Source organism: Vulpes lagopus, chromosome 2 (assembly GCF_018345385.1).
Source record: "Vulpes lagopus strain Blue_001 chromosome 2, ASM1834538v1, whole genome shotgun sequence".
NCBI lineage: Eukaryota > Metazoa > Chordata > Mammalia > Carnivora > Canidae > Vulpes > Vulpes lagopus.
This window is the reverse complement of record NC_054825.1, coordinates 13,473,389-13,486,958: the sequence shown is the minus strand read 5'-3', so window position 1 is coordinate 13,486,958 and position 13,570 is coordinate 13,473,389. Positions and strand designations below refer to the sequence as shown.

The 13,570-nt window shown below is 37.4% G+C and overlaps 1 protein-coding gene across 1 annotated transcript in view; it reads right to left on the bottom strand.

The window, feature by feature from the left end:
- Positions 1-13,570, bottom strand: part of PDZD8 (PDZ domain containing 8) — an 86,402-nt gene that overhangs the window by 8,752 nt on the left and 64,080 nt on the right. The window contains exon 4 of the mRNA XM_041742705.1: positions 344-506. Within this exon, the coding sequence (XP_041598639.1) occupies positions 344-506 (163 nt within the window). The remainder of the gene's footprint in view (positions 1-343; positions 507-13,570) is intronic.

Below are 13,570 nucleotides of genomic sequence, written 5' to 3'. Positions count from 1 at the left end.
TTTTTAGGGCCAGACTAGTTATGGTGGTAGTTATACAGAAGTAACTACTGACCTGCCCTTTCTTCCATACTAGAGGAAAAAAAGGTGGGACAGAAAGGAAAATTAGAGAAGTTTACCAAAGAGTGGTCTAAAGATGAAGTATTTTAAAGATTTATACATTAGGACTAAAATGGCACTGGTGTTTTAAATTAAGGGTTCCTTCAGATTTTTATTTTTAATAAAGTTATTCTCTTTTCATTATAAAAGTAACGTGCTCACAGAAAGAATGAGATAAGGAAAACTCCCACATTTGCTCTCTAATTTTTCCATAAATGTAAAGTGTATCACGTATTAGCATAATTACCTCCAATAGCAATCAGCCGGTCTCCCCGTTGAAGATCTGCAAGTGCAGCAGGCGAGTTTGGGGCCACAGTCTCAATTATGACATGCCCAGCGTACCCGTCAGTTGACTGGACAAGACGAAGTGTAAGTCCGACACTTTGTAAATTCCCCTTTATTAATTCAACCTTTGATAAAAGAGAAAAAAATGAAAACAGTAAGTGGATTCATGATAGAGGAGTGAGAAAATATTAGTCCTCTGTAGCTGAGGCTGACTTTTGTACCAAGGCGACTATTTTTAGAGACAAATAAAAGAGGAGATCTTTATTGTGACAATATAAGTTGACATGCACAGACTGCAAATTTGTGGTTCAAAAACATTAAACACTTTATCTCCAATGTGTCTCTAGACTCACTGTAGAAAATTTGGAAAATAGGCAAAATTTTTCTTTTCCAAAATTTCCTTTTGGAAAACTTCTCCTAAGCATACCATCCAGAATTGTTGTATACTTTCTAATATATATATTTTAACACAAAATTGAGATCCCATTATGAATATAATTCTGAATCTTGCTTTTCTGAAATATAATGGGAAATACGTTCTACGTCATTAGATGTGCTTTGGAACCTCTTTTTTTATGATGTATTGTTAAATTATCTTTTTGGGGGGACAAAGGAAAAGAGTTTACATTTGTTTAGTAACAGGTATCTTATTAATGAGATCCTTTTCTAACTTATCAACATCATTTTTCTAAACAAATGTCACCTAATTATCAGAATATGTCTCTCAGATTCACGTCTGTGAACTAGAAAGACAATACAACATGTTATGCCCTCATTTAAATTACTGCTTAAAAAAAAAGGACTGAATGCTATATCCTTCTAGATGACAAGAATTCAATCCGTGTTAATTGAGTTAAATAAATTACAAATCAGTCTAATTGTATTATCATTCAGCCCATGTTTCTTAGTTCTGGTCTTCAAGAGGTCTCATGACGGACTGCCAAATAACCTGCTAATATCCAAATATATCACTGTCTGTACTGCTTTAATAAATAAACCCCATGTTAAAAACCAGAAATTCAATTCTCCAACCTAATGGTGTTGACCAGTAAAAGAGACCTAACTGGGCATTGTTTTTTAAATATGTTACTAGATTTTGTAAAGTTGCTTTTAGATTAAGGAAAATCTTAATCACATTATGCTCAAGAAATGGGAAATGTAGTTAGGTTTTTGATTATCTAAAGGTTTACGAACAAAGAACCTTTCCAAAAAACATATGTGTTTAAGCCTCCAAAAAACATTTGTTTAATTCTTGCCTTATGATATGGTAAATAATCACCTTATAATGTTAATAGTGGTTCTTACTTTTAAAAAACCCCTTAAGAATACATTCTTTCAGATCCACAAACATATTCTTTCATTTTTAAAAGATTTTATTTATTTGACAGAAGAAGAGCACAAGCAGGGGAGCAGCAGGGAGAGGAAGCAGGCTCCCCACTGAACAGGGAGCCCAATGTGAGCTTGACTTTGAGATCATGACCTGAGCAGAAGGCAAACACTTAACGAACTGAGCCACCCGGGCACCCCTAAATATATTCTTAATATACAGAGTACTGAAGCTAAAGAATTTACAATGTAAAATGCTCTAATATGAGAAAGTTAATAGTACCAAATGGGCAAAAAAGCTAAATTGTAGGAGTCTGAGAACTACAAATTTTAAAAACACCTGGAATGTGTTCTTCGTGATTTACGCTTTGTTCTTAACATGGAATAGAGGTTGGATGGATGGGGTTGAGAAGGAATTGAAGCCAATATAGGTTCTGTGTAACTGACTTATTTTCTATATATCAATCATATTATTCCCTTTGCTTTTCTTATTTCAAATGATTCTTGAAGTGAACATTCCAGATGGAAAAGAATAAGGTTTTCAGGAGTAACAATAGGTGTAGATAGTACATTACTGCCTGTCCCCCTTTTTACTACTGATGCTATTGATTTCATAACTTATGAAGGGAACTGAATGAAGGATACTATTTTTTTTTTCCTCTTTTCTTGTTAAGATTGTTTTGTTTCCTTCTAAATTCACAGTGCTGACCTATCTAATTCTGGGATTATAGGTATAGCCTTCTCTGAAACAGTAACTTAAAAATTTAAGTTCTAACAGCAAGATTATAAAAACACCTCCTAATTAAAAACCTGACAAAACAAAGCATTTAAAAATGAATATCATACAAAAAATTTTTATGTGAAATTTATACTTCATAAATTTACAATTCTTTATACAAGACTATCCAAATGATATGATTTCTGGAACAAAACTGACATGTTCATTGGGATGAAACTATATTTAAACAAAATAGCCAAAAATATATAATTGTACCCCCCCCCACACATGTATCTATATTTTAAAATTAAATATACCATGTAACTGTAAAACATATATCAAAATATAATTCTTTAAATGATGAGGTAAAAATAAAATAGAGATTCTAAATATTTTCTATACATCTGCATGAATATGTCTGAAATATGTGACATCTCATTACCCTGAGAGGTTTTAGTTTTGAAATTTTTATTACGGAAAATTTAAAATATATACAAAAACATAATAGATAAAATGAACCCTGTGGTAGGTTTTAAGTATGGTCACAATTACTCCTATCCTCATATGCATGTCCCTATGCAATTATTCCCATAAGGACCAGCTATCAGAGTTGTAACCTGTTTCTCCACCCTTCTCTCAGCAACCAATATAACCAGGAAAAAATAAGCAAAGACGATCTGAACATCATCCCTGATATAAGTGACATTTAAAGAACATGATACCTAATAATGACAAACACACATTCAAGTGCATGTGTTAAGTTCACCAGGATGTGCTAGGTCATAAAACAAGTGTCAATAAATTTAAAAGACTGAAATTCAAGATACGTTCTCTGAATGGAATTAAATTAGAAATCAACTAAAAATAAGATAACTAGGAAAACCCCAAATATTTGGAAAGTAAAGTAATACATTTCTAAATAATTCATGGTCAAAGAAGGAATAAAAAGAAAAACTTAAAAACATTTCTGAATGGAATGATGAAATTATAAATTATTAAAATCTGTAGGATGCAACTAAAGCTGTGTTTACTAGGAATTGATAGATTTCAGCTTTTCAAAAAATCCAAAATTGGTGATCTTACTTCCTATCTTAAATCAGAAATCTCAAGCTAGAAGAATAAGAGCAGAAATCAATGAAATATAAAAATAGAGAAACCAATCATGAGAGCTGATTAATGAAATAATAAAACTGATAACCCTCTAGGCTAGACTCATAAAGAAAAAAAGAAAAGACATCTATTAAAATCAATTAAGAGGGACTATCACTATAAAATCTACAGACATTAAGAGAATTAGGCCATATTTTGGACAATTTTATGCCAATACAGTTGACAACTTAGAAAGATGCAATGGAAAAATTTCCTCAAAAGATACAAATGACAAAACCCCAAGACAGAAATTTTGAAAACTGCCATATCTAACTAAATATATAAAATTCATAAATCTCCCTCCTTGCCCCTAAAAAACCCCAAACTCCCAGTCTAGACTGCTTTGTTGGTGAATTCTCAAGGAAGGAATAATACCAATCTTGCCTAGAATCTTCCCAAATCATATGTAAGGCCAATGGTATCCCAAATCCAAACAAACACAAAACAAGAAAGCAGAACTATAGATTAATATTCTAATGTTCAAACACATAAAAAATTTCCTAAAAAAATTTTTAGGAAATTCAACTGAACAATATATAAAAAAGGATAATAATCAGAACCAAGTGGAGTTGATTTCCAGGAATTTAAGTTTGATTTAAGCAGCCAGGAATCAATATAATTTACCATATTAAGACAAAAACAAAAGAAAAAGCCTCCAACATCGACGCATGATCAAAGTCTTTTAATAAACTAAAAATACAAGGGGACTCTTAAACCTGATTATAAGAATCTACAAAAATCTACAGGTAACATAATACTCAAATGTTTTCTACCTAAGATCAGGAACAAAGAAGGATTTCTGCTTTTACCATTTCAATTCAGTATTACACTGGAGGGTACAGTCAGGGTAATAACACAAGAAAAAAGGAAGGAATAAAGACTGGAATGAGAGGAGAAAAAAATGGTCATTTACAGACAACATAATCTTATACATGAATAATCCTATGAAATCTACAAAACAACTATTAGAACTAATAAGTGAAATTAGATCATAGACTACAAATTCATTTACAATAGCATAAAAAATATTTAGGGTTAAATTTAATGAAAGAGAAATTGGAGGGAGGAGGGGCAAGATAGTAGAAGAGTAGGGTCTCCAAATCACCTGTCCCTACCAAATTACCTAGATAACCTTCAAATTATCCTGAAAATCTATGAATTCGGCCTGAGACTTAAAGAGAGAACAGCTGGAATGCTACAGTGAGAAGAGCTGGCGCTATCAAGGTAGGAAGATGGGAAAAACAAAACAAAACAAAACAAAAGGCATCCAAGGGGGAGGGGCCCCGCGAGGAGCTGGGTTAAGGCCGGGGCAAGGGTCCCCAGGACAGGAGAGCTCCGTCCCGGAGAAGCAGGAGCTGCACCAATCTTCCCAGGCGGAAAGGCCTCGCAGGGAGTTGGAGCAGGACCCCAGGAGGGCGGAGGTGCCCTCAGGCTCCCTGGGACACTAACGGACACCTGCCACCAGGGAGAGTGCGTCGAGCTCCCTGGAGGGCTGCAGGCAGCTCAGAGGGGCTCGGGCGGCGGCTCCGGAGGAGGCTGCACGGCCGGGAGCAGCTCGGAGGGGCTCGGGCGGAGGCTCTGCGCGGAAGGGGCTGCGCAGGCCCCGGAGCACAGGGCACCGGGACACAGCCCAGGATCCGGCCTTCCTCCGGGACAGGCAGAGGCCGGGAGGGCCCAGGTCAGCAAGGCCGGGAGGGCTCAGGTCAGCAAGGACGCTCCTGCCCCGAGCTGAGCAGATCAGCAGCCCCACCCCCGGAGCCTCCAGGCCCCTGCAGACGGAGAGCTCCTAGTTATCCTGGGAGCTGAATCCAGGGCTCCAGAGCTGGCCGCCACCACTGCAGTTGTTCCTCCTGGGGCCTCACGGGGTAAACAACCCCCACTGAGCCCTGCACCAGGCAGGGGGGCAGAGCAGCTCCCCCAAGTGCTAACACCTAAAAATCAGCACAACAGGCCCCTCCCCCAGAAGACCAACTAGACGGACAAGTTCCAGGGGAAGTCAAGGGACTTAAAGTATACAGAATCAGAAGATTCTCCCCCGAGTTTTTGTTTTGTTTTTGCTTTTTGATTTGTTTCCTTCCCCCACCCTATTTTTCCTTTCTTTCTTTTTTTTTTCCTTTTTCTCTTTTCTTTCCTTCTTTCCTTTCTTTTTCTCCTTTTCCCAATACAACTTGCTTTTGGCCACTCTGCACTGAGCAAAATGACTAGAAGGAAAACCTCACCTCAAAAGAAAGAATCAGAAACAGTCCTCTCTCCCACAGAGTTACAAAATCTAAATTACAATTCAATGTCAGAAAGCCAATTCAGAAGCACTATTATACAGCTACTGCTGGCTCTAGAAAAAAGCATAAAGGACTCAAGAGACTTCATGACTGCAGAATTTAGAGCTAATCAGGCAGAAATTAAAAATCAATGGAATGAGATACAATCCAAACTAGAAGTCCTAACGACGAGGGTTAACGAGGTGGAAGAACGAGTGAGTGACATAGAAGACAAGTTGATGGCAAAGAGGGAAACTGAGGAAAAAAGAGACAATTAAAAGACCATGAAGATAGATTAAGGGAAATAAATGACAGCCTGAGGAAGAAAAACCTACGTTTAATTGGGGTTCCCGAGGGCGCTGAAAGGGCCAGAGGGCCAGAATATGTATTTGAACAAATCCTAGCTGAAAACGTTCCTAATCTGGGAAGGGAAACAGGCATTCAGATCCAGGAAATAGAGAGAGCCCCCCCACACACACTAAAATCAATAAAAACCGTTCAACACCTCGACATTTAATAGTGAAGCTTGCAAATTCCAAAGACAAAGAGAAGATCCTTAAAGCAGCAAGAGACAAGAAATCCCTGACTTTTATGGGGAGGAGTATTAGGATAACAGCAGACCTCTCCACAGAGACTGGCAGGCCAGAAAGGGCTGGCAGGATATATTCAGGGTCCTAAATGAGAAGAACATGCAACCAAGAATACTTTATCCAGCAAGGCTCTCATTCAAAATGGAAGGAGAGATAAAGAGCTTCCAAGACAGGCAGGAACTGAAAGAATATGTGACCTCCAAACCAGCTCTGCAAGAAATTTTAAGGGGGACTCTTAAAATTCCCGTTTAAGAAGAAGTTTAGTGGAACAATCCACAAAAACAAGGACTGAATAGATATCATGATGACACTAAACTCATATCTTTCAATAGTAACTCTGAACGTGAATGGGCTTAATGACCCCATCAAAAGGCGGAGGGTTTCAGATTGGATAAAAAAGCAGGACCCATCTATTTGCTGTCTACAAGAGACTCATTTTAGACAGAAGGACACCTACAGCCTGAAAATAAAATGTTGGAGAACCATTTACCATTCGAATGGTCCTCAAAAGAAAGCAGGGGTACCCATCCTTATATCAGATAAACTAAAATTTACCCCGAAGACTGTAGTGAGAGATGAAGAGGAACACTATATCATACTTAAAGGATCTATCCAACAAGAGGACTTAACAATCCTCAATATATATGACCTGAATGTGGGAGCTGCGAAATATATAAATCAATTAATAACCAAAGTGAAGAAATACTTAGATAATAATGCACTTATACTTGGTGACTTCAATCTAGCTCTTTCTATACTCGATAGGTCTTCTAAGCACAACATCTCCAAAGAAACAAAAGCTTTAAATGATACACTGGACCAGATGGATTTCACAGATACCTACAGAACTTTACATCCAAACTCAACTGAATACACATTCTTCTCAAGTGCACATGGAACTTTCTCCAGAATAGACCACATACTGGGTCACAAATCGGGTCTGAACCGATACCAAAAGATTGGGATCATCCCCTGCATATTCTCAGACCATAATGCCTTGAAATTAGAACTAAATCACAACAAGAAGTTTGGAAGGACCTCAAACACGTGGAGGTTAAGGACCATCCTGCTAAAAGATGAAAGGGTCAACCAGGAAATTAAGGAAAAATTAAAAAGATTCATGGAAACTAATGAGAATGAAGATACAACCATTCAAAATCTTTGGGATACAGCAAAAGCAGTCCTAAGGGGGAAATACATCGCAATACAAGCATCCATTCAAAAACTGGAAAGAACTCAAATACAAAAGCTAACCTTACACATAAAGGAGCTAGAGAAAAAACAGCAAATAGATCCTACACCCAGGAGAAAAAGAGAGTTAATAAAGATTTGAGCAGAACTCAACGAAATCGAGACCAGAACTGTGGAACAGATCAACAGAACCAGGAGTTGGTTCTTTGAAAGCATGAATAAGATAGATAAACCATTAGCCAGCCTTATTAAAAAGAAGAGATCACTACCAACACCAAGGAAACACAAATGATTTTTAAAACATATTATGAACAGCTATACGCCAATAAATTAGGCAATCTAGAAGAAATGGATGCATTCCTGGAAAGCCACAAACTACCAAAACTGGAACAGAAAGAAATAGAAAACCTGAACAGGCCAATAACCAGTGAGGAAATTGAAGCAGTCATCAAAAACCTCCCAAGACACAAAAGTCCAGGGCCAGATGGCTTCCCAGGGGAATTCTATCAAACGTGTAAAGAAGAAACAATACCTATTCTACTAAAGCTGTTTGGAAAGATAGAAAGAGATGGAGTACTTCCAAATTCGTTCTATGAGGCCAGCATCACCTTAATTCCAAAACCAGACAAAGACCCCACCAAAAAGGAGAATTACAGACCAATATCCCTGATGAACATGGATGCAAAAATTCTCAACAAGATACTAGCCAATAGGATCCAACAACACATTAAGAAAATTATTCACCATGACCAAGTAGGATTTATCCCCGGGACACAAGGCTGGTTCAACAATCAATGTGATTCATCATATCAGCAAGAGAAAAACCAAGAACCATATGATCCTCTCATTAGATGCAGAGAAAGCATTTGACAAAATACAGCATCCATTCCTGATCAAAACTCTTCAGAGTGTAGGGATAGAGGGAACATTCCTCAACATCTTAAAAGCCATCTATGAAAAGCCCACAGCAAATATCATTCTCAATGGGGAAGCACTGGGAGCCTTTCCCCTAAGATCAGGAACAAGACAGGGATGTCCACTCTCACCACTGCTATTCAACATAGTACTGGAAGTTCTAGCCTCAGCAATCAGACAACAAAAAGACATTAAAGGCATTCAAGTTGGCAAAGAAGAAGTCAAACTCTCCCTCTTCGCCGATGACATGATACTCTATATAGAAAACCCAAAAGTCTCCACCCCAAGATTGCTAGAACTCATACAGCAATTTGGTAGCGTGGCAGGATACAAAATCAATGCCCAGAAATCAGTGGCATTTCTATACACTAACAAGGAGACTGAAGAAAGAGAAATTAAGGAGTCAATCCCATTTACAATTACACCCAAAAGCATAAGATACCTAGGAATAAATCTAACCAAAGAGGTAAAGGATCTATACCCTAAAAACTATAGAACACTTCTGAAAGAAATTGAGGAAGACACAAAGAGATGGAAAAATATTCCATGCTCATGGGTTGGCAGAATATTGTGAAAATGTCAATGTTACCCAGGGCAATTTACACGTTTAATGCAATCCCTATCAAAATACCATGGACTTTCTTCAGAGAGTTAGAACAAATTATTTTAAGATTTGTGTGGAATCAGAAAAGACCCCGAATAGCCAGGGGAATTTTAAAAAAGAAAACCATAGCTGGGGGCATCACAATGCCAGATTTCAGGTTGGACTACAAAGCTGTGGTCATCAAGACAGTGTGGTACTGGCACAAAAACAGACACATAGATCAATGGAACAGAATAGAGAACCCAGAAGTGGGCCCTGAACTTTATGGTCAACTAATATTCGATAAAGGAGGAAAGACTATCCATTGGAAGAAAGACAGTCTCTTCAATAAATGGTGCTGGGAAAATTGGACATCCACATGCAGAAGAATGAAACTGGACCACTCTCTTTCACCATACACAAAGATAAACTCAAAATGGATGAAAGATCTAAATGTGACAAGATTCCATCAAAATCCTAGAGGAGAACACAGGCAACACCCTTTTTGAACTTGGCCACAGTAACTTCTTGCAAGATACATCCACAAAGGCAAAAGAAACAAAAGCAAAAATGAACTATTGGGACTTCATCAAGATAAGAAGCTTTTGCACAGCAAAGGATACAGTCAACAAAACTAAAAGACAACCTACAGAATGGGAGAAGATATTTGCAAATGACGTATCAGATAAAGGGCTAGTTTCCAAAATCTATAAAGAACTTATTAAACTCAACACCAAAGAAACAAACAATCCAATCATGAAATGGGCAAAAGACATGAAGAGAAATCTCACAGAGGAAGACATACACATGGCCAACATGCACATGAGAAAATGCTCTGCATCACTTGCCATCAGGGAAATACAAATCAAAACCACAATGAGATACCACCTCACACCAGTGAGAATGGGGAAAATTAACAAGACAGGAAACTACAAATGTTGGAAAGGATGCGGAGAAAGGGGAGCCCTCTTGCACTGTTGGTGGGAATGTGAACTGGTGCAGTAACTCTGGAAAACTATGTGGAGGTTCCTCAAAGAGTTAAAAATAGACCTGCCCTACAACCCAGCAATTGCACTGTTGGGGATTTACCCCAAAGATACAGATGCAATGAAACGCCAGGACACCTGCACCCCGATGTTTATAGCAGCAATGGCCACAATAGCCAAACTGTGGAAGGAGCCTCGGTGTCCATCGAAAGATGAATGGATACAGAAGATGTGGTTTATGTATACAATGGAATATTACTCAGCCATTAGAAACGACAAATACCCACCATTTGCTTCAACGTGGATGGAACTGGAGGGTATTATGCTGAGTGAAGTAAGTCAATCGGAGAAGGACAAACATTATATGGTCTCATTCATTTGGGGAATATAAATAATAGTGAAAGGGAATATAAGGGAAGGGAGAAGAAATGTGTGGGAAATATCAGAAAGGGAGACAGAACATAAAGACTCCTAACTCTGGGAAACAAACTAGGGGTGGTGGAAGGGGAGGAGGGCGGGGGGTGGGGGTGAATGGGTGACGGGCACTGGGGGGGGGGCACTTGACAGGATGAGCACTGGGTGTTATTCTGTATGTTGGTGAATTGAACACCAATAAAAATAAATTTATTAAAAAAAATTTAATGAAAGATGTGTAGGACCTGTATGCTGAAAACTATAAAACACTGCAAAGGAAAATGAACAAAACCAAAATAAATGGAGAATGATACCATGATCACAGACTGGAAAACTCATTACTAAGATGCCAATTCTTCCCAAATTTATCTACAGATTTGAACAAAAACCTCTGCAGGCCTCTGGAGTCGCAAAGTCAAAGGCAAGTAAAGGTCCTAGAATATTCAAACCCATCCTTAAATAGAACAGGGATATAGGACTATACTCTGATGTCAAGGCTTACTATATATAGCACATACAACATAGATAAATCTCAAAGACATGTGGAATAAGAGGAGTCAAACACAAAAGACCATATATTCTATGATTCAATTTGTATGAAATTCTAGGAAATGCAAAATTAGAGTGACAGAAAACAGATTAGTACTTGTCAAGGACTGGGGTTTCAGAGACAGCAGATTGAGGGCATATAGTAGCACAAATAAAATTTTCAGGGAATGGAAATATTCTATATCATGACTGGGGTAAAGATTACATGACTGCATACGATTACCAAAATTTATCAACTGTACACTCAGCTTTATTACAGTATAATTTTAATGCAATAAATTCACTATTAAAAATAAAGCAAAAACAAATCCTCAATGTGCCATTTTTGTTGTAAGATGCTTAAATATATAGACTACTGATAATGCATTCAAATAGCCCTTAGTTTTCCAAATTGATTAATTTAATAAAACAACTTGGGATGAATTTGGATGGTCCTTAAGTCAATCAGGAAGGAGAACAACATTTAGATAGTTTTTCCGTTTAACTTATGTCAATCAAATGTATAGATAACTGGAAATACTACACTGCGAATACAGAATTAAACTAGACATAACCAGAAGAACAAACTATCTGAAAAAAAACACCCAACACTTGAAAATGTAACCCATTTTAATTTTATGTACTGTTAAATCACCAAAGAATATGAATACACTTTTAATTTTTATCAAATACTTGCATGTGGTTATAAAAAAATCAAATACATAAAATAACATACTAAAAAGAAACAGTCCTTTCTTTTTAAGCCCCTTATTCCCACACTATAGAAACTACCCTTAAACTTTTCTAGTTGTTTAGGGATTATCTTTTCTTCCCCTAGAGAATATGTTATTGCCCAATGTATCAAATTTTAGACAATCTGCTGACTTCCCACTGTAACAGACAAGGATGTTAGCTCCACCTTTCTTTCTCAAAATTATAGTAGAGTTACATCACTATTTTTAGCTCCTCTAAATATCCTCTTTATAATTTTAATTAATACACTTATATTTCTATTCATTTCATTTTTCTTGATATTAGGACTCTAATATCACCTTCACCTCTGCTCTTTACTTTCTAAACTCTATCATCAGAGGTGTTAACTATTAATTTTCTAACTCAAATTAAGGTATCAAGTTTGATTCTAAAAGCTACCGAGCAGTACTGCTTACAATTATTGTAACTAAATAAATGTTTATTGTAAAGCTGAGCATTTATTACTACATTTTTTTGTCTTGTAGAGCTTTTCTTTTTTAAAGATTTTTTTATTTATGAGAGAGAGAGAGAGAGAGAGATTGGTAGAGACAGGCAGAGAAAGAAGTAAGCTCCATGCAGGGAGCCCAATGTGGGACTCAATCCTGGGACTCCAGGATCACGCCCTGGGCTGAAGGCAGGCAGACGCTCAACCGCTGAGCCACCCAGGCATCTCGAGTCTTTTGATTTTCTTGGGAGTTTTTTTTTTTTTTCAACAACATAGCTTTCACTGTAAATGCAGAATTTATGTAAGTATGGCTTGGGCGGCTAGCTCTTAAATTCATCTATTCATTTGTTTACATATTATTTAGTACCCAGCTGAAGAATACCCACCCTTTGCCTTCTGCCAAAAAGAAGCCAGTTAATAAATGCAGAAGAAATGATAATACTAGAGAAATCAACTTCTTGCAACACTGTCCCCCCCTCAAAGGTAGAGACTGTTTTAGTTTTAGATTAAAACAAAATAGGGGGATCCCTGGGTGGCGCAGCGGTTTGGCGCCTGCCTTTGGCCCAGGGCACAATCCTGGAGACCCAGGATCGAATCCCACGTCGGGCTCCCGGTGCATGGAGCCTGCTTCTCCCTCTGCCTGTGTCTCTGCCTCTCTCTCTCTCTCTCTCTGTGTGACTATCATAAATAAATAAAAATTAAAAAAAAAAAACACAAAAAAACAAAATAGGACACAGGGACTAAAGATGCAACAACCCAATATTATCTATAAATCCTGATCAGATACCAGTTTCGAAAGAAAAAAAGGCTATAAAAATATTTATGGGACATTGGGGGCACTTTAATATAGATTATTAGGTAAAATTAAAGAATTAATTTTCTTATGTGTGATAGTGGTTATTATGGTTATATAAAATGCTCTATTTTTAGAGGACTCATACTAAAATATTTAGGGATGAAATATCTACATGTTGATGTCTACAATAATCCTCGACCATGATTTGAGGCAAATGTAACTGATACAGTTACAAAAAAAAAAAAATAACTGGGATTCCTGGGTGGCTCAGTGGTTGAGCGTTTGCCTTTGGCTCACGTCATGATCCCGGAGTCCCAAGATCGAGTGCCACATCGGGCTCCCTGCACAAAGCCTGCTTCTCCTTTTTCTGCCTGTCTCTGCCTCTCTCTCTCATGAATAAATAAATAAAATGTTTTGTTTTTTTTTAAAAAAAAAGAATGCTAGAAACAACCAAAATATAACTGAATGTCATTGGTAAAATGAAATCTCCGTCTCAAATGTGGGGCTCTGAAAAGGTTCAGTTATTATTATTGTTAT